This window comes from Zootermopsis nevadensis, unplaced genomic scaffold, assembly GCF_977971745.1.
Source record: "Zootermopsis nevadensis isolate Lab colony 2312 unplaced genomic scaffold, Znev_1.0 Znev_ptg000025l, whole genome shotgun sequence".
NCBI lineage: Eukaryota > Metazoa > Arthropoda > Insecta > Blattodea > Termopsidae > Zootermopsis > Zootermopsis nevadensis.
Genome location: NW_028259157.1, coordinates 12,721,431 through 12,746,507, shown reverse-complemented (window position 1 = coordinate 12,746,507; position 25,077 = coordinate 12,721,431). Strand labels below are relative to the sequence as shown.

At 42.7% G+C, this 25,077-nt stretch overlaps 1 protein-coding gene across 5 annotated transcripts in view; it reads right to left on the bottom strand.

Moving 5' to 3' along the window:
• LOC110831763 (ligand of Numb protein X 2) overlaps nt 1-25,077 on the bottom strand; it is a 156,707-nt gene that overhangs the window by 81,367 nt on the left and 50,263 nt on the right. For all 5 annotated transcript variants that reach the window (XM_087355960.1, XM_087355962.1, XM_087355961.1 and 2 more), the window contains 2 exons: nt 21,326-21,418; nt 17,403-17,527 (listed from right to left, as the gene is read on the bottom strand). In XM_087355960.1, coding sequence (XP_087212086.1) covers nt 17,403-17,527; nt 21,326-21,418 — 218 coding nt within the window. The remainder of the gene's footprint in view (nt 1-17,402; nt 17,528-21,325; nt 21,419-25,077) is intronic.

The window sequence follows — 25,077 nt, the reverse complement described above, 5'->3', positions numbered from 1 at the left end:
AGTTCTAAAGACTGTTTTACGTCTGTGCTGGCTAGACCGTTAGACTACGTAACCAGAGTTGGCATCGTGTATGAAAGTTACGGGCATGAAAAGGGGACAAGGAAACTAATACCTCACTTCCTCGGGTTTCTACATCCACCATTTGGATTTATGTGCTTAATGGGGGCACTGCGAAAGGTTTTCGCCAGAGAAATTACCTCTTTTTCTCTCCTCGCTGGTTTCAGGGAGTAACGAATGAAATGCAGTAGCCAAACCAGGCAAAGGCTCGCAGGTTCAACAGTACTTGGTAACTTTCGACAAGTAAAGTGTGGGTTCAAGTGTCAACTTTTTGGCTACGTGCGAAGAAATCAATGCCAGCTGCCACATTCCCACGTCAGAGAGAAGATTAGAAACAACAGAGACAAACTGAACAATTTCAAACTCGAGGTCCTCGAAATCGATTGGAAAACGGAATCGATGGACAAACGGATGTTTTGTTGAGGGGGCGGGAGAAGGGAGGGTCGAGGGGGTGACACACAAGCATCCTCCTCATTTGTATTTCAATCACAGGAAGAATGAAGGAAAAAAAAAGGAACGCACTTGAACAAGTACTGATTACTGATCCCTGGGTTATTTAACGAAGCTGTTCAACAATACAGGTCATGTACCGTAGAACGATAGGTTAAATTTCTGAACGGTGAAAAAACCTCATACAGTGTTCAAAACTGCCACGGTGGTCTAGCGGTTAGAACGCTGGCCTTGTAATCCTGGGGGTCTCGGGTTCGATTCCCGGCGGTGCCCGAATTTATAACTTGTGTTGGGCAAGGCCGTGGTCTAGGAAACACGGAGTTTTCCTCCGTGGCATCCCAACAATTACTCCATTCACACACAGAAGAAGGCAATGGCAAACCTCTTCTGGATCATCTGCCAAGAACGTATATGAACAGGTCCCAGTCCGAGAAAAGGATGGAAGGATCCTGTTCATATGGACCTGTCGTCAGACAGAACACTAAATAATAATAAGATGAGGTGGTCTAGCGGTTAGAACGCTGGCCTTGTAATCCTGGGGGTCTCGGGTTCGATTCCCGGCGGTGCCCGAATTTATAACTTGTGTTGGGCAAGGCCGTGGTCTAGGCAACACGGAGTTTTCCTCCGTGGCATCCCAACAATTACTCCATTCACACACAGAAGAAGGCAATGGCAAACCTCTTCTGGATCATCTGCCAAGAACGTATATGAACAGGTCCCAGTCCGAGAAAAGGATGGAAGGATCCTGTTCATATGGCCCTGTCGTCAGACAGAACACTAAATAAAAAAATAAACAGTGTTCAAATGTCATATTTAGTGATTCCCCCTTACTTCCTGCCCCATAATTTCAACATTTCTTTTTTATGATTCGTGCTTCGTACTCCATTATTACAGTGTCATCCATGTAATTAGGCAGAAGCCGTCAAGCCGCGGTCACTGGGAGATAACCGAATAGAAGGCTCGAATTCGCCGTCGTCTTCCGGCTTTGTTCCTGCCGTCACTACATTTGACGCCGGTCCATCCTTTGCTACTGTGCCAGACCCTTCTGTACCCAACGAACGAGACAAGCCTTTAATGAACAGATAAGCTCCAAACGCGATGTGAAATCATGCGCACGGCATTTCAGCTAGCTTGAAACTGTAATGGATATTCACATCATATGTACAGCAAACAAAAACTTTCCCCTTGCATCCACAGAGCACGAAACTTTGTATTATACAAGTCGGGACAGCGTTGCGTCTAGTAAAACCATCAGGACTTGATGCACAACGGGTAAGCAACATTACAAGAAAAGCTAACTTATACCGTATACAGATAATTATGTTTGGGATTTCATGGCTTTCACGGCGGCGAGAATGAACATAGTTGTTGTCTTCCGGGTTGTTGCGCCGTGTAGTCTGGGAGAAGTTTCCCGACGTTTCAGATAAGCTTCCTGTCTCCATCATCAGCGAAATTCATCCCAGAAGACTGCCATATTCGGCGAGATAGCAACTACTTTGCAAACAGATCACGACCATTTCCTTCCCTGTCCCTTTTAGGTCAACCGAATACAAACGAACCTCATAACGGATGTAAGACTTGAGGTTCTCACAGCGGTGAGTATGAAGATATCCGTCTTCTGGGTTATTGCGCTGTGTAGTCTGGTCGATGTTAACCAACGTTTCAGAGGTCATACTGCCTCCGTCTTCAGGGCGATGAGTCTGAAGATTTCTATCTTCTGGGTTCTTGCGCTGTGTAGTCTGGTCGATGTATACCAACGTTTCAGAGGTCATACTGCCTCCGTCTTCAGGGCGATGAGTCTGAAGATTTCTATCTTCTGGGTTGTTGCGCTGTGTAGTCTGGTCGATGTATACCAACGTTTCAGAGGTCATACTGCCTCCGTCTTCAGGGCGATGAGTCTGAAGATTTCTATCTTCTGGGTTCTTGCGCTGTGTAGTCTGGTCGATGTATACCAACGTTTCAGAGGTCATACTGCCTCCGTCTTCAGGGCGATGAGTCTGAAGATTTCTATCTTCTGGGTTCTTGCGCTGTGTAGTCTGGTCGATGTTTACCAACGTTTCAGAGGTCATACTGCCTCCGTCTTCAGGGCGATGAGTCTGAAGATTTCTATCTTCTGGGTTGTTGCGCTGTGTAGTCTGGTCGATGTATACCAACGTTTCAGAGGTCATACTGCCTCCGTCTTCAGGGCGATGAGTCTGAAGATTTCTATCTTCTGGGTTCTTGCGCTGTGTAGTCTGGTCGATGTATACCAACGTTTCAGAGGTCATACTGCCTCCGTCTTCAGGGCGATGAGTCTGAAGATTTCTATCTTCTGGGTTCTTGCGCTGTGTAGTCTGGTCGATGTTAACCAACGTTTCAGAGGTCATACTGCCTCCGTCTTCAGGGCGATGAGTCTGAAGATTTCTATCTTCTGGGTTGTTGCGCTGTGTAGTCTGGTCGATGTATACCAACGTTTCAGAGGTCATACTGCCTCCGTCTTCAGGGCGATGAGTCTGAAGATTTCTATCTTCTGGGTTCTTGCGCTGTGTAGTCTGGTCGATGTTTACCAACGTTTCAGAGGTCATACTGCCTCCGTCTTCAGGGCGATGAGTCTGAAGATTTCTATCTTCTGGGTTGTTGCGCTGTGTAGTCTGGTCGATGTATACCAACGTTTCAGAGGTCATACTGCCTCCGTCTTCAGGGCGATGAGTCTGAAGATTTCTATCTTCTGGGTTCTTGCGCTGTGTAGTCTGGTCGATGTATACCAACGTTTCAGAGGTCATACTGCCTCCGTCTTCAGGGCGATGAGTCTGAAGATTTCTATCTTCTGGGTTCTTGCGCTGTGTAGTCTGGTCGATGTTAACCAACGTTTCAGAGGTCATACTGCCTCCGTCTTCAGGGCGATGAGTCTGAAGATTTCTATCTTCTGGGTTCTTGCGCTGTGTAGTCTGGTCGATGTATACCAACGTTTCAGAGGTCATACTGCCTCCGTCTTCAGGGCGATGAGTCTGAAGATTTCTATCTTCTGGGTTCTTGCGCTGTGTAGTCTGGTCGATGTATACCAACGTTTCAGAGGTCATACTGCCTCCGTCTTCAGGGCGATGAGTCTGAAGATTTCTATCTTCTGGGTTCTTGCGCTGTGTAGTCTGGTCGATGTTTACCAACGTTTCAGAGGTCATACTGCCTCCGTCTTCAGGGCGATGAGTCTGAAGATTTCTATCTTCTGGGTTCTTGCGCTGTGTAGTCTGGTCGATGTTAACCAACGTTTCAGAGGTCATACTGCCTCCGTCTTCAGGGCGATGAGTCTGAAGATTTCTATCTTCTGGGTTCTTGCGCTGTGTAGTCTGGTCGATGTTAACCAACGTTTCAGAGGTCATACTGCCTCCGTCTTCAGGGCGATGAGTCTGAAGATTTCTATCTTCTGGGTTCTTGCGCTGTGTAGTCTGGTCGATGTTTACCAACGTTTCAGAGGTCATACTGCCTCCGTCTTCAGGGCGATGAGTCTGAAGATTTCTATCTTCTGGGTTCTTGCGCTGTGTAGTCTGGTCGATGTTTACCAACGTTTCAGAGGTCATACTGCCTCCGTCTTCAGGGCGATGAGTCTGAAGATTTCTATCTTCTGGGTTCTTGCGCTGTGTAGTCTGGTCGATGTTTACCAACGTTTCAGAGGTCATACTGCCTCCGTCTTCAGGGCGATGAGTCTGAAGATTTCTATCTTCTGGGTTCTTGCGCTGTGTAGTCTGGTCGATGTTAACCAACGTTTCAGAGGTCATACTGCCTCCGTCTTCAGGGCGATGAGTCTGAAGATTTCTATCTTCTGGGTTCTTGCGCTGTGTAGTCTGGTCGATGTTAACCAACGTTTCAGAGGTCATACTGCCTCCGTCTTCAGGGCGATGAGTCTGAAGATTTCTATCTTCTGGGTTCTTGCGCTGTGTAGTCTGGTCGATGTTTACCAACGTTTCAGAGGTCATACTGCCTCCGTCTTCAGGGCGATGAGTCTGAAGATTTCTATCTTCTGGGTTCTTGCGCTGTGAAGTCTGGTCGATGTTTACCAAGGTTTCAGAGGTTATACTGCCTCCGTCATCAGGGCGATGAGTCTGAAGATTTCTATCTTCTGGGTTCTTGCGCTGTGTAGTCTGGTCGATGTATACCAACGTTTCAGAGGTCATACTGCCTCCGTCTTCAGGGCGATGAGTCTGAAGATTTCTATCTTCTGGGTTCTTGCGCTGTGTAGTCTGGTCGATGTATACCAACGTTTCAGAGGTCATACTGCCTCCGTCTTCAGGGCGATGAGTCTGAAGATTTCTATCTTCTGGGTTCTTGCGCTGTGTAGTCTGGTCGATGTTTACCAACGTTTCAGAGGTCATACTGCCTCCGTCTTCAGGGCGATGAGTCTGAAGATTTCTATCTTCTGGGTTGTTGCGCTGTGTAGTCTGATCGATGTTAACCAACGTTTCAGAGGTCATACTGCCTCCGTCTTCAGGGCGATGAGTCTGAAGATTTCTATCTTCTGGGTTCTTGCGCTGTGTAGTCTGGTCGATGTATACCAACGTTTCAGAGGTCATACTGCCTCCGTCTTCAGGGCGATGAGTCTGAAGATTTCTATCTTCTGGGTTCTTGCGCTGTGTAGTCTGGTCGATGTATACCAACGTTTCAGAGGTCATACTGCCTCCGTCTTCAGGGCGATGAGTCTGAAGATTTCTATCTTCTGGGTTCTTGCGCTGTGTAGTCTGGTCGATGTTAACCAACGTTTCAGAGGTCATACTGCCTCCGTCTTCAGGGCGATGAGTCTGAAGATTTCTATCTTCTGGGTTCTTGCGCTGTGTAGTCTGGTCGATGTATACCAACGTTTCAGAGGTCATACTGCCTCCGTCTTCAGGGCGATGAGTCTGAAGATTTCTATCTTCTGGGTTCTTGCGCTGTGTAGTCTGGTCGATGTTTACCAACGTTTCAGAGGTCATACTGCCTCCGTCTTCAGGGCGATGAGTCTGAAGATTTCTATCTTCTGGGTTCTTGCGCTGTGTAGTCTGGTCGATGTTTACCAACGTTTCAGAGGTCATACTGCCTCCGTCTTCAGGGCGATGAGTCTGAAGATTTCTATCTTCTGGGTTCTTGCGCTGTGTAGTCTGGTCGATGTTAACCAACGTTTCAGAGGTCATACTGCCTCCGTCTTCAGGGCGATGAGTCTGAAGATTTCTATCTTCTGGGTTCTTGCGCTGTGTAGTCTGGTCGATGTTAACCAACGTTTCAGAGGTCATACTGCCTCCGTCTTCAGGGCGATGAGTCTGAAGATTTCTATCTTCTGGGTTCTTGCGCTGTGTAGTCTGGTCGATGTATACCAACGTTTCAGAGGTCATACTGCCTCCGTCTTCAGGGCGATGAGTCTGAAGATTTCTATCTTCTGGGTTCTTGCGCTGTGTAGTCTGGTCGATGTTTACCAACGTTTCAGAGGTCATACTGCCTCCGTCTTCAGGGCGATGAGTCTGAAGATTTCTATCTTCTGGGTTCTTGCGCTGTGTAGTCTGGTCGATGTTTACCAACGTTTCAGAGGTCATACTGCCTCCGTCTTCAGGGCGATGAGTCTGAAGATTTCTATCTTCTGGGTTCTTGCGCTGTGAAGTCTGGTCGATGTTTACCAAGGTTTCAGAGGTTATACTGCCTCCGTCATCAGGGCGATGAGTCTGAAGATTTCTATCTTCTGGGTTCTTGCGCTGTGTAGTCTGGTCGATGTATACCAACGTTTCAGAGGTCATACTGCCTCCGTCTTCAGGGCGATGAGTCTGAAGATTTCTATCTTCTGGGTTCTTGCGCTGTGTAGTCTGGTCGATGTATACCAACGTTTCAGAGGTCATACTGCCTCCGTCTTCAGGGCGATGAGTCTGAAGATTTCTATCTTCTGGGTTCTTGCGCTGTGTAGTCTGGTCGATGTTTACCAACGTTTCAGAGGTCATACTGCCTCCGTCATCAGGGCGATCATCGCCCTGATGACGGAGGCAGTATGACCTCTGAAACGTTGGTAAACATCGACCAGACTACACAGCGCAATAACCCAGAAGACGGATATCTTCGAACCTCATAACATTCGACGTTAAATAACAGATGTTGTTGGCACAGCATTCAGCTTTATTAAATAAACAACAATACATCCACACGACATGAAAGCATACTACAAGTTCTTCTTTGTTGATAAGATAAGAATATTGGCAGGTCGACAGAAACATCATTTCCGTTTAATCTCAACCTATTTCTGTTCGATGCCAATGAAGTCATTGTGTGCATTTACAAATTCTGGCTAAGGAAGTCACGTGCGTCTGTAGAAGAAACTCCCTTGTGGACATCGACATATGTGGTGCATTACGCTTTAACTGAGCGATAAAACAATTTCAGGCCATATTATCCCAGTCTCTTTACACAGGAACACAATCAAACATAACGGCAGGCTTGGAAAAAAAAATTGGTATGGACCTATTAACTTTGATGTGGTTTCATGGACCCTTGACATGACCTCATCATCATTCTATGCAAAATTCACCACACATTCACTACATGTCGAAACGACAATTAACCTATTGGATTAACTGAACAAAAACCGATCACACGGTCACAGAGACAAGACCCCGCGAAACAGGACGATAAAATAATTTTGGAAATCGGGAAATAAATGCACGCAAGTTACTTTTAAAAGTACCTGTAATGAAAATATCACTACATAATTTATGCAGAACCCATCGGAAGATTATGAGTTATTTGATATTATTTCCTAACGCTAATAAAAGTACATACAGATCTTCAAATATAGGAGCCGATAGTCTACTTCATGTTCGTATTCCAAAATACTTTAAACACGTTGGAATTCTTGTTTTAGAAGTCGAAAAACTGAAAAATGCAAACAAACTTATTCTTTGACGACAATCCGTACACCGCTGTAGTAAGTGCAGGAATCTTCGAATTACGACCTCCCTTATGGAGCTTTATAAATACTCAGCCCTGTACGTAACTTATAATTCAGATTAGATAAGACGTGTGTGGTCGAAGGTGGATACCAAAGGTTCGGACGAACCTGCTGGTGCCATCTTCTGCGTAACTTCACTGAACATGACGGCAACATCACTGGGAATTATCAACTAAATTCGCTGCCAACACTATATCACTACCACTGACATTATCACCGTTAAACCAATAAAATTATTGAAATACAGTACAGTACGTTAAATATAACATATATAAAAATACTAATATACATGTGTTAATATTTTAAAATCCTACAGCGTGCAATAATTTTCCCTGGGGAACAATTTAATATTGGTCTAAATTTTCTGTTAAGTCTCAAATTCCCCCAAACGACAATGCGATGTGGTCCATTTTACATTCGTCGCGGTACCAACACTGGGTCTACCTTCAACGCCGGACAGGAGTACCACAAGAAGTTTCATTAAGTAATGGACTACAAATGAAATTTAACTCTAAGTCAAATACATCTGTGGCCACTGAGGAAGACAAATCTGTGAGAAATGAAGACAAAGCTCCAGTTTTCAAGGTACTGCTGGTTGTGAGGGTGGAGGGTCCAATACAGCCTCCGAAACGCCTGGGTGGTCCTGATGGAAAGTGATCTTTCATGCGCGACTAGATTCTTGACAGAACACAAACCTTCAACACAGTTAATATAAAAGTCAGTCTTTCTAAACGATCTTGGGTTACTCTCGCCTTATTCTTTAACACGTGACGATCTAATTTAATTTGAGCTCAGAGTTCCTGAAGCAGATGTAATAAGTTACATGGCAATGTTAATCGATGTTTAAGCAGTGGCTACACACAACTGTAATCAGCCTGTGTTAACCAGCTTCAAAACGCAATATGCATTAAGAGGGACTTAAACATAAACACAGTTTCTAACGAGTAATACAATTCCAACATCGATCCCGCTAGTAACTCATGCATTACATGTAGGTTTTAAAGCTAAATACGTAAAGCCGAATTTAAAAGCACTTAAAATGATTGCATTCGTTGCGCTATATGAGAACTGTTTCTACAAAATTGAATAAGCCGGATAATCGATTAAAAACGCAATGCACAATTTTATTAAAATATATTGGTTTTTTGTGCATTTATTCCAAGTACACTTGCCAATTAAATTCTGCTTGCATGTTTACCACTGGCAGCTTAGTCTGTCCTAACAAATCTCCATCTTTTTCCAATCTCTGAAAGGTCAACGTATCTTTCAACATGTGTGGTAACTTTATTTTTGTATTCAAAGAGGGATGATTTGTTCGGCCAACCAAAAAGCAAGTGGGAGAAGGGTTATTCAATTTGTGGGATTCCTGACGAAAGACGGCACATGGCCGGAGCAGAATTAGCAATTCACACTACCTGCTACTTCAGTGAGTTTCAAGCCTTCTCATAAATATAAATTATAATTATGTTTTCCGATTAGTCACATTACAGACTTCATAGAAGACAAATTGTAAACAGGGTGCGTTAAATTTGTTAGCTGTAATGCCACAGAGATATAAATGTGGTATTTCGGGTACGTGTATCCGCCATTGCATGCCCTAGGACACTGGTGTCAGTGGCTGTTTTATTTCCCACGCGACAAAAACGAATATGCCAATTAAAACACACAGAGAATGTATTCGGAACTGGCGTCAAATTTAGACAACTTACGCTCACTAAATCAGCAGTAGCTCAGGGTTTAAAATCGGAACGCATTTCAAACGCAGACAGAATCAAAATCCCAACAGATCACAAAGAATTTCACTATTAGGTCTTGAAAAAATGCAAATTAGAAGTTTCTTCTTTTCGCTAGCATAAAATTACCAGTTACTACCGCCTCAAATACAAACTTTAAATTAGTTATATTTTGCAATGTTGACAAGAGCCCACATATAAAAAATAAAACAATACTTTATCTTTTTGTAGCTTAAATGCGTCATGTTTGTGTTGATTAAATATATATTTATTTTCACAGTCTATACACAAACGTTGTAATTAAATGATGTTAAAATTATATAATATTAAAACATTACAATACTTTATCTGTTGTTTTGTGTGGGTGCAAAACCTGATCTCTCACGTCAAGGAAAGAACGTAGACTAGGGGTGTTTGGGAGCAGGGCGTTGAGAAAAACCATTAGCCCAAAGAGGGAGAAGTAATGAGAGGCTGGATAGAACTGAGGAGCTGAATAAATTTGTATTCTTCAATAAATATCAGGACAATGAAATAAAATCAACGATGAAAACATGGACGGGGCATGTAGTGCGCATGAAGGAGATAAGAAATGGGTACATTTTTGTTGAAAAGCCTGGAGGAAGACTACTTGAAAGACCTAGGAGTAGATGGGACGATAATATTAAAATTCGTGAAACTTTAGAAGATAAGGCTGCAGTGTGCAGATTGGGTTAATTTGGCTCAAGATAGCGGGCTCCCGTCAAGATGGTAATAAACTTTCGGGTTGCATGACAGGCTTGACTAGCTGAGCTTACTGTTGGCTTCTTAAAATGGACTCTCTTCAATGAAATTCGTCAGTTGCATAACAAAACTGCGCAAAATGTTAAGTTGAACGGAGGAAAACTTTACAATTAAAAATAAGTCTCTAAAATTTATTCCTTGTAAGACGATTAGACGGAAGATGGAATTAAGCCAAAAATCCCTCTTTGTTAAGACAAAAAAAAAATTGGTTGCATTTGCAAAGGCTAACTTTTAAGTACTGAGTATAGTTCCCTCTCGAAATAGACGTTAATCTGCCACAAAGTACTAGGGTAAAGCCTTACGAGAGGCGAGTACTGAAACACAAGATCACCACTGATTTCCAGTTACGTCACTGCACAGATATTTTTCTTTTCCTTCTGAAAACAGATTAATCGATGCCTGAAACTATATATATATGTCGGAATGTTTACACAAATATAAGAAACTTTTATGCAGATTACAATACAGGCTTACTTATGATATCTTAACATGGTATTCACACTTTGTATATAACATTCTGATTATCTTAATGAAAATATGAGTAGTGAGGACTCGAGAGGGACGAGGGAAACGTGTTTTCAGATAGTATTTTGTGAGATCTGAGGTTCTCACGACGATGAGGAGTCGATGTTACTTTTGGTCGTGAAGTCGTGCACACTTGCAACATCTCGTAGAACGATCAGTTCTGCAGATTGAGGCAGTATGTTTCCCGGGAACGTTATTATCTAGCTACGAGTCCACACGGCGTCACAAGCCAGAAGAATTAGATCGACAGTTGGCAAAGTAAGTAAAACCGCATGGAATTCTAATCAAGTCGGAAGCTTCGAGAGTTACCGATCACTGGAATACTCAACAGAACGGAGTGCTGGCAGATTTTATCTTCTAACAGGACTGTCCGTTCATGTTGTCATTTTAATGCCTTTAATAGCGGAAGTAATGGCATTCCCACAGTAATGTACTAGTAGCACATGCAATACGCCTGGATCAGAAACTCTTAGGTCACTCCACACGGCTCATGAATCTACACCACTTCGATTCTAGGTTTGGCCGAGTTTCGAAACCAATTCAAGAACGGATATTAAGGTAAAGTTTCAAGCACGCAGTCACTGAGTCATCCTTGGTCCCTTAATGTCAACTGGGAGGGATGCCAACGTCCGTCCTAGTTTCTCTCGATGAGTGATATGTTGTGGTCATCAATCATCATCAATCTCCACTCTCGAAACTCGAAATACGACACAGTCCACTAACTCGATTAACAAGATGGCGACAATGTTATACATATTACCGTAAAATGACTGTTATTTCTGTAAACCGACGGAGCGGCCCTGGGGAAATCGAAAGTAGCTCACAGATTGAGTTAAATCTCTACTTCCTCAGTGCTTGGCATTACACTGTAAGTGGAATTAGTGACGACAATGTTTTAAGTACTACCGCACCTGCGGCTCTGAGCAGGTAACGTCAGGATCATCAGAAATTGTTACAATTACGTGACAGAACAGTAACAAACACGCAGATCTCACATTGATATGATTCTGCGTTACACCTGAATACGCAGTTCACAAAAACATACGACGGAAAACTGCAGATCAGAGTTTTCTTTGAATATTCCACCTAACAAGTTGGCCACCCCTGAGCTAAGTGACGCCACATTAACGAGTCCATTTAGGGGCTGACGGCAGCTTGCAACATTATTTCCTGAGAAACATTGACGAAGAGGACTATTCGAACGTAGAAATACTAGAAGGGGTCCAGAACGCGGCTACAGAAATCAAATTTCTGAACGTAATTGAAATCAGTGTTCGGAGGCTGGACGAAATCAACCGAATGTCAGGGCAAACCTTTCGGTGTAGTGAGAATTCGGGTTCTCACGGCGCAATTTTGAGAGGTCGCTGCTGCCTTCATCAACAAATCGATCTATCAGACTATAACGGACAAGCCAGAAAGCAGCCATTTTATTTTCAGTGTAAGATGTATACAAAGACCGAGCCAGCCAGTTCCTCTGAAATGCATTTCGAAAATAAAACAACAGCGAATGGGAAAAACTATTTCCTAATCTTCTGCGTTCTGTTCCACGTGTTAACGGATTTATACTCTGAACGTTAGATGCTTTTAGTTGAAGTCAACATAAAGCAGGTTTTCACCCACTCAGCAGCCACTGCTACTACGAAGTTTGCAAGTTTGTTAAGTGTCTGAAGCCACATGCCACTCATCAGAACATCAGTCCTAACAAATAAGGACACCGCTGTACTTAAGCTACAGCCCCGGACTCCTCCCAGGCAGGAAGACAATTCCAACTTCGCCAAGCTACACGCAACGGATGCAGACATGGATCCACTTTACTGGTTACCGGAATGGTTCACAGTCCAAGACCAACGCACCAAGCAAACCATCCTTAGCACCACCCTGTTCTCCTTATGATGGAGGCAGCAAGGACCTCTGAAACGTTGGCAAACTTCTACTAGACTACACGACGCCACAGCCCAGACGACAGCCATCATCGGATTCTGTGCCGTGTAAACCTAAAATACCACGTTTTACAATAATACAAAACAAGGGTAAAATTGTAGTTCTATATTACGGTCTCAGTCAGCACAACTTTTGTAGGTTCCAGCCGATTGAAGCAGAAAACCTGCATAACGCCAGCTACCAGTTCCATTTCGTGAAATGCTTCAAACATAAGCCACTTCTCAGTTTAGTCCGAACATTAATTTTGTTAAATATATATTTATTATCTCAGTCTATACACAAACGTATTTAAAATGTTGTTGTTAAAATTTTATATAACACTATAACATCTGTAGTATAAAATATTACAATAAGTTATATTATATTATATTATGGCGCTTTTATCGTAGTATAATGTTACATTTATTATGGCGCTTATTATTAATTGCACGACATGTTTCGATGTTTTATGACATCATCTTCAGGTTTATATCGTCGTTTTTATCATTTTAAAACTATTATATACTTCGATGCAATGTATAGACTGAGATAATAAATATATATTTGATTTCAACACAAACATGACGCAACTTAAGCTACAAATTAATTTTGTTGCATCTTATGTATACATATATTCACGGATAAAATAAATAAATGCGCACTAATAATGATGATGATAATTTAATGAAAGCTTCACATCATATATCAATTTATATACGACTTAACATCAGTTTAAGGCGCCTTTTGGATAAAGTGAGAGTCTTCACGGTAATAAAACACTGGAGTCACAGCTGCAGTTGCGAGGCTACACGCTGATTCTTAGCGAAACACGTGAAGGGTACGAACGTCTGTATAGGTTAGTTTATCTGCCACTTTCGCCTATAAAAAAAACTGTACAACGATAACAGAATGTCGAGTGGGCTTGAATAAAAATACGTCGTCAAAGAGAAGTTAAGAGCAAAATGAGAAAACAAAACAAAACAAAAAAACAAATTACTAGAGAAGAAAACACTTTCATATGTAGACAGCGGTGCCTATCGAGTACTGGACGGGTGTAGGACAACTGGAAACACAAAGATTTTTATACTATCTCGAAGATTTGGGCGAATTCGTTCCTCCGAAACATTGGTAATCAGCCACAAGGCTGTGTGGCAACTCAGAATACCAAAAATTCACACTTTTATTCTAAAAGCCATAAGGAAACACAAAGGAACACAGATAACAGATAATTCGCAAACAGGTGGGTTTGTAGTTCTCATAAATTACAGACGTATTTAATTTATTGGAAAATACGTAACATACAAGCCACCATATTCAAGGATAGAAATCGTGGCAGTACGTTCCTCAAGAACGTTGGTACGTCACAAACCAGAACAATGTCCGACTTGAGGTTCTCACAGCGGTGAGTATGAAGATTTCTGTCTTCTGGGTTGTTGCGCTGTGTAGTCTGGTTAACATCGACCAGACTACACAGCGCAACAACCCAGAAGACAGAAATCTTCATACTCATCGCCCTGATGATGGAGGAAGTATGACCTCCGAAACGTCTGTTAACATTGACCAGACTACACAGCGCAGCAACCCAGAAGACAGAAATCTTCATACTCATCGCCCTGATGATGGAGGCAGTATGACCTCTGAAACGTTGGTTAACATCGACCAGACTACACAGCGCAACAACCCAGAAGACAGAAATCTTCATACTCATCGCCCTGATGATGGAGGCAGTATGACCTCTGAAACGTTGGTTAACATCGACCAGACTACACAGCGCAACAACCCAGAAGACAGAAATCTTCATACTCTGATGACGGAGGCAGTATGACCTCTGAAACGTTGGTAGACATCGACCAGACTACACAGCGCAAGAACCCAGAAGACGGATATCTTCAGAACAATGTCGCCCTCACTGAATAAGAATGCTCCTTTATGTATCGATTGAGAAACGTTGCATACACTGACAACTGGAATAAGTACCAGAGACATTTCCACGGCCCGCGTTACAGCAAAGGATTCATGTTGTTCGCTAAAACAACGAAGAGAAAGGCTCGCGTTCACTGCCAATAACACATAGGCCTATATTCCGCAACAGAGATCCTTCAAAGTGAAACAAAACCTCCCCCGAAGCTCACAAAGGCAGTGGAACTGTTGCAGTATATAGCGCAAATGTAATTAGCAAGAGAAAAAGAAGACCTACGCAATTAATACAGCAGACAATGTGTTCTGAAAGACAAATTCTAACAGACCGGCGAGGGGCAGGGACTACATACGTACCTTGTTTTTTTTAAAAAAATGTTGCGCTGAGTGCGTTCGACAAAAAAAATACTCCGTGTAATTGCTTGGTAAAACAAGCCTAGATCGTTACAAAGGGCATGAAACCTGATTAGTTCGAACAAATGTACCGCGCGCGGGGATGTTTTGTATGTGTCTGTTCAAAACTGGAGCAAAGCAAATTGGATTCATACACAACTCCGCTAAATAATCTAATCTACGTATTTATTTTAACTGGATGTCTAGGGCACACATTTCGCAACATTTTTGCGTGCTCCTGCCGTGGGGTGGGGGTGGGGGCTGTTTATTTTCCCAACTAGCAAAACCTCTCGTCTCTCTCTCTCTCTCTCATATCCCACGAAACAGAAGTAAAAGAGGTCATGGAGGAAGTGCGCTGTAGTGGAAGTGAGAAGAAGGTTCGTGCACAGCCTGCAAAATGCTACAGAATATTTGGAGAGTAGCGCGTAGAGGGGAGGGGGGGACGTGCAGTGTAAATTAACGAAAGTCGGTCAACACAGATATGGCCGCACTTCATCGAAGTCCAATGTGACCGCGCGCAACTGTGTCCTTTTCGGCTTCAGAGCATTTCCGAGCAATTCAGTTAACTCCCGCCGACATCAACGCATAGATTGACACCAAAAGTGATGACACTGATTACGTCTTGTACTAAAAGTCCTCAAAAATGTCGATAGAACTATTCTACAAATTGTACATTGTATGATGAAGCCACACATTCATGCTAATAATTTAAAATAACAGAAATGCTTCAATGTACACGTGCAACGTTAACGAAACGGAAAATCTGTCTTCTGTGATGAGAACACACGCGCAACATCCCACAAGACAGCCACCTTCAATGTGTCTGTGCACATAAATCCATATACGATGTACAGATGTTTATGGGAGAATAATAAGACGGCGAGGTGTGAACTGGAATCAAACAGCTCCGATTAAGGGAAGGTGGCGGGCTCTTATGAATGCGGTAATGAACCTCCGAGTTACACAAAATCGGAAATCAATATTTCAATTAAACTACTTAAATACTTATAACCAAAAAGAGACAACATCCCGGTCTGAAGTCCGTAGCCTGGTCACTATACAAGGTGTCCTGGCTGCCCTAAGTACCGATACATATTATCTAGCCCAGGGGTGGCCAACCCGCGGCCCGCGGGCCGCATGTGGCCCGCCTTGAACATTTTTCCGGCCCGCGAGATTTCTTTACAATGTACGCTTAGTATCATTATTATTATATTATCTATGTTACATGTAAGAATAATAGTAAACACAATAATAATAACTCATTATGTTTCAATTTTTCACTCCAAAAAAATGTCTATAGTGTATCTAAATCTAATATGGGGATATATAATTTTATATGTGGCCCGCGGAGTTATGATGCATTTCCAAAGTGGCCCGAAAGATCATTTGGGTTGGCCACCCCTGATCTAGCCACACGTCCACATTTCCCCACAGCTGCCATAATGCGTCATGCTTCATTGCGGACACCAGCTCAGTAGATCATCCTCACTCGTAACACAGCATCCCAGCTGACCGAGTGGCTGAACGAGTTTATACGAAGTATTATCGAGTTGATGAAAGGCTCTCGGGTTTCAAGCCGCATCAGGTGGCAACGTTTCGAGACCAATCTCTGTTCTCATCCTCGGGGCTGCTGGGTAACAAATCCGACTGTTTGTTGTGCGCTCGCTCAGACTCGATGATGAGAAAACCTCAAATTCTACAAGATATGGCGTGTTCACCGTTCAGACACGTGACGCGGCTTGTAACCCGAGAGCCTTTTATCAACTTCAGTTGCCGCGAAAGCTTCACTCTATACATTATCGAGTTATTCGAGCAGAGTAATAAATAAATGAGCGTGAACACAGGTCTTCTGAGCACAATACACCACTTTCCTCGCGCCGTGTTTTGAAAAATTCTAAACGTTATAATCCAATTTTCCGCCACATCCTCCTCTGCCTGAAAGTTTGTTCACTTCTAGGTAAACCACTTTAACGCTTTCCTCTTTTCCAGTTCCACGGGTTCCGTCATAACACAACAAACAGCAATGCTCTACCAATGACGTCACTGACATAGAAAGATGGAATGTCTTCCTAACGCCAACTTAACACCTACAATCTCCTTAAGAACGAAGGCTTTAGATGAACAAAACTTCTTTTTAATAGCAAGTATACCGCCACGGTGGTCTAGCGGTTAGAACGCTGGCCTTGTAATCCTGGGGGCCTCGGGTTCGATTCCCGGCGGTGCCCGAATTTATAACTTGTGTTGGGCAAGGCCGTGGTCTAGGAAACACGGAGTTTTCCTCCGTGGCATCCCAACAATTACTCCATTCACACACAGAAGAAGGCAATGGCAAACCACTTCTGGATCATCTGCCAAGAACGTATATGAACAGGTCCCAGTCCGAGAAAAGGATGGAAGGATCCTGTTCATATGGACCTGTCGTCAGACAGAACACTAAATAAAAATATATATATATTTTCTTTGAGCTTGGCTGCAATTGTTACTGTTTGGCTGTTGTCAAGCACATAAGTAAATCAACATTATTATTATTTATAAGGGAATGAAGGCATAAAGCAAGACCGCCTCCCCGTACCTCGGCTGCCTGGGCCAAAAGTGTATTTGCAACAGTCGACGAAGCTCGAGAAATCTTGCAAGAAGTACACAGTTCGCACTTAACGGTTAGCAAAAGGTATTAACCGAAACGTCTGCGATCCTACCTTTACTGCGACCAGTGGCGTCCCCTTGCTTCGACGGTGATGACTGAGCCGTGCTGACGGGACGCTGAGAAGACGCAGGAGCGTTCGGGTGTGGCTTCACAGCAACTGCAGTCGCTCCAGGGCATCTGAGAAACAATGAAACCCGAGTAACCTCGCTTCCTTTCCACCACTTAACCCTTTGAACCTCAAGTGAATGGGAGGGGACAGCGGTGACAGATGCCTCGTTTAACGGAGAACACACAGATAAATCTTCGTCTATGGAGTTTCCCAGGCAGTGCCCGCTCGTCCTGGTGAAGTCAGTTTGAATAGAAGATAAGGCGTCCAGAAGTGTGACAAGGAGAGAATCTGAGTTAGACCGGAATTTTGAAATTTTACATTGTCCTTGAATGCTGGGGGAGTACCTCGAGGCGGAATTTTGATATTAATGTAAATAATATTTAAAAGTCCAGTCCCTAAAGGAAAGAAATCACAACGCGTATCCATTACAAAAATCACATGGTTTAGGGGTACAAGACTGCACCAGAGTACACGTGCTTTCAAAGCATTCTGATTGGCCTTAGCTGTTCCAAAAGGATCTGAACAAGACGTCATTAGTATTAGGTAGACGTACGCCTTCAAGTGCCATATACACAATAGTAAATGTATATGACTGATGATACAAATGAAAAAGTTGGACATTTGAGAAATAGGTTGAGGAAAGGCGAGACATGAAAGTGGCTGTAAGCTAAGATACATCGGTTTATATAAACATTTATGCAAACCACTGGTATTAAATAGCTTCTTCAAACATCGAGTCATACACAAATGGTCTATGGCAGTATGCTAACTGCAGATAAGCAGATGCAAGCGGCCCTGAAGACGGAGACAGTACGTTTCTCCGAGACGTTAGTGTCTACCTACAAGTCCGTACGGCGTTACTACCCAGAAGAAGTACACGGAACTCCAAATGTCACACAACAGAACAGTTTACACATGCCCTGGGATTAGACACAGATAATTTTGTGGTTCGGAGGATACCACGGAAAGCTAGGAGTTTTTTAAATACGAAGAAGGAAGATTCATGGTCCTTCTGTTAGTAAAAGAATACAGGATAAATATGTTATGTAAATGAATTAAAATTAATATTACAGCTCCAAGCGAGAGGCATTATACAGGTCTTGTTTGAGAGATGTAACGAGAAAAAAATGGCAAAGAGGATAAGGAAGGAGTAAAAAGAGGTTACAGATACGGAGCGAGGAGATTAAATCAGTCATTAATGAAAATAAGACAGCGTGCAGATTCATTCATGTGCATTCACACAAAACGAATAGAGGGTAATACAGGATACGAAAAAGAGACATCCAGACAACGTAAGCGGAAAATCCGTCAGAGGACTGCGAGAAGAACGTCGCGAATGTGACGGAACAAACGCGCCTCGATTTCAAAGTATTTAAAAGTTTAGTATACGAGACGAAAGATACAGTGGCGTTAGTGGAATCTTGGAAGAAGAACACGCAACTCATTCATGCTGAAGTACTCAAAGCAAACTGAGGATGGAACTAAAAACCAAATCCGATACGAAGGAGACACTGACGTCATTTCCACAATATACAGACCACGCCCTCCCCTGAGCGGTCTACGAAACTAATTGCTTTTAATCTTGTCGAAAGTTCTGAGTGTCTCCTGCAACCTCTGTAGATACTTCACTATGCGACTCATTCGTCTGATGCCTGATATAAAGGACTGCATCGAAAAATAAATATTACGACTACATTACGAAACACTTTGATCTCTTAATGTGAAACAGTGTTGTACAGGCATAACATTATGTTCTAAGGAAAACGAAAAATGTAAACAACTTATTCTTGTAAGACTTGAGGTTCTCACAGCGGTGAGTATGAAGATATCCGTCCTCTGGGTTATTGCGCTGTGTAGTCTGGTCGATGTTAACCAACGTTTCAGAGGTCATACTGCCTCCATCATCAGGGCGATGAGTATGAAGATTTCTGTCTTCTGGGTTGTTGCGCTGTGTAGTCTGGTCGATGTTAACCAACGTTTCAGAGGTCATACTGCCTCCGTCATCAGGGCGGATCGCCCTGATGACGGAGGCAGTATGACCTCTGAAACGTTGGTTAACATCGACCAGACTACACAGCGCAATAACCCAGAAGACGGATATCTTCAACTTATTCTTGAAGTATATTTTATGAACACACATTTCTGACATGAGTTTTGATGTTTCGGCGGCGGTGGAAAAAGTGGATTGTGACAGTGTGCAGTCTTGTAGGTTGTTACCAACGTTTCGGAAGAAATCATCGCCTCCGAAATGTTAGTAACCAACAAGACGTCGCAATCAAGAAGAGAACAATCCATATAGTTATTACACAAAATTATCTACGAAACCAAATATATGTCGGCCTTCAATCGGCCATCATGAAGAGTTCGTCAAAGCTATCAACGTTACAGATTTAAAGTTACTTATGAAATTATTTGAAACTAATGTTGCACGTGAGAGACAAAATTACAAAATTATTGAAAGGTTAAACTTGCATATAATAAAAATACGTCATGCTCCATCTACCAACACTACTGAGTGTTTAATGACACCCGACCAGGGAATACGTTACTGCAACCTAGATCTTCAGTCAGGGTTCCAACCCTCCCACCCAGAACTAAACCGCACTGTGAATAAGGAAGTCGGTTTAAGCGTTCAGTGAACTGACATGCCAACAGACGTCAACTGCAGCATTTGATTCCTACAAGGAATTAAATTTCTAGACGCGAGGAAGCATAATTACACGACATTTCATACCTTTTTATCGGTACGGTGCTTTTAAGAATTATGTAATTCATTTTATGAACGATCAATTTAAAGTTGTTGATATTGCTTTCAATGCGTTAGGATGCTCGATAATGCTAGGCCACATAACATTTTCAGCATTCGTGCGCAGAATGCAGATGACACTCAAGATACACAGAGTCACAACAGTTCGACCATTGGACGCAAACTGGTAGTAACTGCTCGTCTGAGGGAGGGCACCCGATGCCTATTCCCGAGTATATCCGTTCCCATTTTCTTCGCACCAATAACGAACACGCCAATCGCGTTATTTGTCAATTCTACTCGAGTCTCACATAAACAAAAAAACTTTTCAAAAAGTACGTGTCGTCTTCCCGATGAAATATAGGGAACGGTGCCAAAGACAGTCGTTTAAGAGATAGAAATGTGGACCACATCTAAAACGGAAAGCAAATAGAAACTGATATCTGGATAGCACTGTTTGTCTGTCACATGCGGCACTGAAGCGTGATTCTTCGCGAAGTGGCATGTGAATATTAGCGTTGAGACTGTGAAAAACCAGAAGCTTAACAGTACTCCCTACAAATTCCAGTCACTGTTATTTGTTTTGAAGACGACAGATGTAGACAATTCCCCGCTGTGTAGTAACTCCGTGTACATTTGTATGTAGATATAGACGTTCCGGAGAAATATACTGCCTCCATCTTCAGGGTTCACAATTCCGAAGAGTACTACTAACATGAATCTCTGAATACAAAAAGATTTCAGGTTCTTACGGCGAAAACTGTGAGGAATACTGTCATGTGGTACGCGGCGCCGTGTGGTCTGACTTTTAAATGTGCTCACTGCCTCTATCATCGTCCTAGTGGTGGAGGAACATGCACCTCTGAAACGTCGATATATTTCTATAAGACTACAGAGCACATCCCATAAAAGTCATGTTCATACCGCAAATGATACTAGAGACATCGGTAAATTTAACTACTCAATAGTTTCGACAACATTTCACATTACTTTAAAGATTTTATATTTGTGAGCTCCAGAAGAAAATTCCTACACCACCTCAGATCTCGCAAGACAAAAATAACTTGTGGCTTTTTATGGAACACATAAAATAAAACTATAATTATTACACTAAACTTACCTCTGACTCAAATGATCTTGAAGATCGCCGCGTGGTAGAATTTTATCACAGCAATTTCGATTTGGACATTTGACAGACAGTTTTTCTAAGAGTCTGCAACACAGAAATAGAAAAAAACAACTAATTAATTATAAGAAACAAAGCCACGTGGTCCCACTGCAGTTAACATAACATGCACTTGGAACAGAGTCTAGGTCCTGCTGCCTCATTCATTCGGTCACATCGAAAGGTTTTCGAATCCAGTTCCGATAAGCTTCGCCCCGGCGTTCCAATTTCAGATATTACATCAATAATGGCAATAACTTCAGTCGATCGGCACTCCACCTCAATCTGAAAACTAACGTAACAGTAATATAAAGTAGGCTCACGACAAAACCACCAAACGTTGCGTCAGAGTGGTTAATTCTTTTCGGGAGGTTCCGAGTTCAAATCTAATCCCAGAGACCGTAACCGTGGTTTTCCACAGTCCTTCCGGGCAAATACCCGAACAGCAGCTTAAATTAGGCCATGACCTTTCCCTTCCACGTTCTTTCCAATTCATTATTATCTTATCATCTAGTCAGGCGGGGAGGTGTAGACTGGGTTACCAACTATTAAGATTCTCAAAAACAACCGTGCTCCACAGACGTAATTGCGAGGCGCTCGAAGACAGACGGTACTGGTGGCAATTTTCTTCACAAATCTATGCAGCCAAGTGACGACTCAGTGAGGTGAGACACGTCCGAGTTGCTACAAGGGACCAAAAGCGCGGATCAGTGTGCAGCTTCTATTAATTAAACCGCTTGCTCAACACCAACAATGTCTCATTAATTAATCATTTCCCATGGGGCCGTCAGAGGCTCTTCGTTTACCACTTTGCCCACCCCTCCCCCCCCCCCCCCCGCCGAGCACGGAGACCTCAAGCAAAGTGGAGGGACATGACACGACGCCGCTCAATTTTGTTCCTTTTGTTTAAGAGATACCAAAGGAGTCTGTGTTCCGGTCCTCTGCCTTTAATGTCGTCACATGGCAGCGATACACAGGGTAGGAGTACAAAATCAAAGCGATCTCAAATGAAATATTAATATGCATTTGCATTGCCAGTCTTCAGACGTAAAAACGATTCTACAATCGCAGAGACGGATATAATGACACTAACAGGCTCGATGTGTGAGATTCGCGGTTCTCACGGAGGTGACGCCATGTACACTCGTAGGCGAATACCAGAGTGCAGCGTCGGAGAAACACGTTACATTCGTACCGGGGTACAAGTCTCACGGCTTCCCAGTTCAGAACAATTCCTTAATAGTCTTATTTTTGCAAGAGTATTTTCAAAAATGAATTAGAAGCAGAGAAAATATATACTCAGCTAAATTTAATAAACGGTAAGTCATGGTTATGATTCAGAAATGTGTAAATATTAGGGTATTCTTAAAAACTAAATAGAAAGAACGTATCGAAGCCTGACCCAGTTTGCCCAAAGACTTCTTACACTCGTTATGTACGTCTCACCTCACGTCTGCCTATATCAGAAGCATTTTGGATGAATACCAAAGCAACTTCATCATGACGATGAAGGCAATATTTCCGCCCGAAACGTTTGCATGCAGTCAAAATACTACAAGGCACACAACAACCCAGAAGACGCCACGTGTACCCACATGGCCACGACAGCCTCAAATCTTACATTACAATTAAGGAATCCATATTAAAAACCAACATTTGAACAAGTCCTCAGGCATAATTGAAACACATCTTCCTACCTGTATGTCAATAACCACTGTGAATGCCGGATAATTATAGCAAAGACAAGTATTTCATTTTAAACCTTATGCAACGACAGGAAACGAGAATTTTCAAAGAACTAATCTTGCCAAGCACCTGAAAGGACACTCTAAACAAATCTGATCTACTGGACAGTGATTGATGGTTTGTTTCAAAACCTGGTTCAGTGCTTGCTTCCTCTGCTGACGTCAAGAGTCGATTTCATTTTTTCGTCTCTCAATTCCTTACTCGTAGGACCAAATTTGGAAGCCGTGCTGGTTCTCTATCGCCCCCCTCCCCTTTCGAGTGTCTTGCGGCCACAATCTATTAATGAAAAATTTACGCGCTGAGATACGTGCCGGCGAACTGTATTTCTGAATCGGTATACTAAATCATGGTTCTGCGCTATATTCCACGTGTCGCCAAAATCAGTTCTTGCTACGGAATGCGATTCTTAGAAAGAAGAGGGACACCGATTGAAGTTATTGAAGTCGCCGTTATAAAAATGCATGCTTGAAGAAAGCGGAAGGAATCCACTCCGTTTATCGCGAGGCTCGAAGTCAAGACTAAAGCGTAGATAACTTTGCTACGGTGCGAGTTCCGAGCTGTCTTCACCATCCTGCGATCCGCTGTTGTAAAGCTACAAGCATGCAAAAGTCTATGCGACTACATTAAATGTGTTATGTTCGTGGCCAAGAGTGTACTGCGAACACGCAATTTAAATAGGACTTTATAAAAACAATTTTTTAATTATTAAATAATTTTAATAACACATAACTAGATAAACAGTCATGAAGACGGATGTTTAAATCGACCAGAATTATGTCCTAAATTGAAACAAATCCCATTAATTTATCTGTGGAAGCCGTCACCAAATTCCATCGAAATCGTTTGCTGCTCTTCGTGAAGCATTTGGCAGTAACATGAGGGTTCTAAAAGCTTTAGAATATTATAGAATGGTTCGTTCTGTAGTGACAAAATGCTTAAATCACTACCAGATGTTAGTAGAAAAGAATTAACAATAAGGAGTATTTTTTAACTACAAAAACTTAAAATATTAACATCATGTTAAAATTTGAAAACTTTGCCATTGAAATAAAGCAAAATGCAGGAATACTCTATCAGGTCCCATCCAGAGCCGTCCGGACCTAAATATGTAATCTAATTATCGTGCTTCCCCACAACAGAGCGCCTGAACACTACACGCATACTAACCCGCCTCACATTAAAGTCGGAGTAGTTGCCGAGCCGGTACGGCGCTGTTGTAGAAATTAAATGGACTGAATGTGATGGACTAGAACCACGTTGAGAAAAAGCACATATTTTATGGATTTCAACAAAAATGAAGAATTCACTGCATTGAAACTAAAAAAAATAGAAACAAACTGAAAATAAAACGTTTGGAAGTCAGACAGCGTTTTGGCGTGCGCCATCCTTAATTTGAAGATTGCTGTCTTCTGGGTTGTTGCACTGTGTAGTCTGGTAGATGTCCACCAACGTTTCAGAGGTCATGCTGCCTCCGTCATCAGGGCGATGACCTCTGAAACAGGAATCTTCAGACTCTCAGCCGCGAAAACCTCAGATCTGACATCCTTAATTGATTGCATGAATCTCCAAGTCTTCAGAAATGTCGTAGAGTAGAACGTAATTTACATGCCTCATTTCGAAAGAAAACGAAGCTTCACGTAGTTGTCACGTCTGCGTTCCCATTTCTGCCGCCTTAAAGGAGAGCGCTGGAAACAAAGGCGACGCCTGGAAATCAGTTTCAGACGCTTTGATGCTGTGAAAACAGTCAAAATTCGCACTGCGCTCGCGAGGAGACTGGAGAAAACTGCATTATGAAGACATCCACAATTTTTACTCCTCGCCAAATATTAGTGTGGTGAAAGCAACAAGGATGAGACTGTCGCACTGACGACTTAGTAAAACAACACTGACCCAGAAAATCGATTAAAATGAACGTACTACGAGCTTCGACAGCTATCTTATGGATATCAGATATCCGTGTT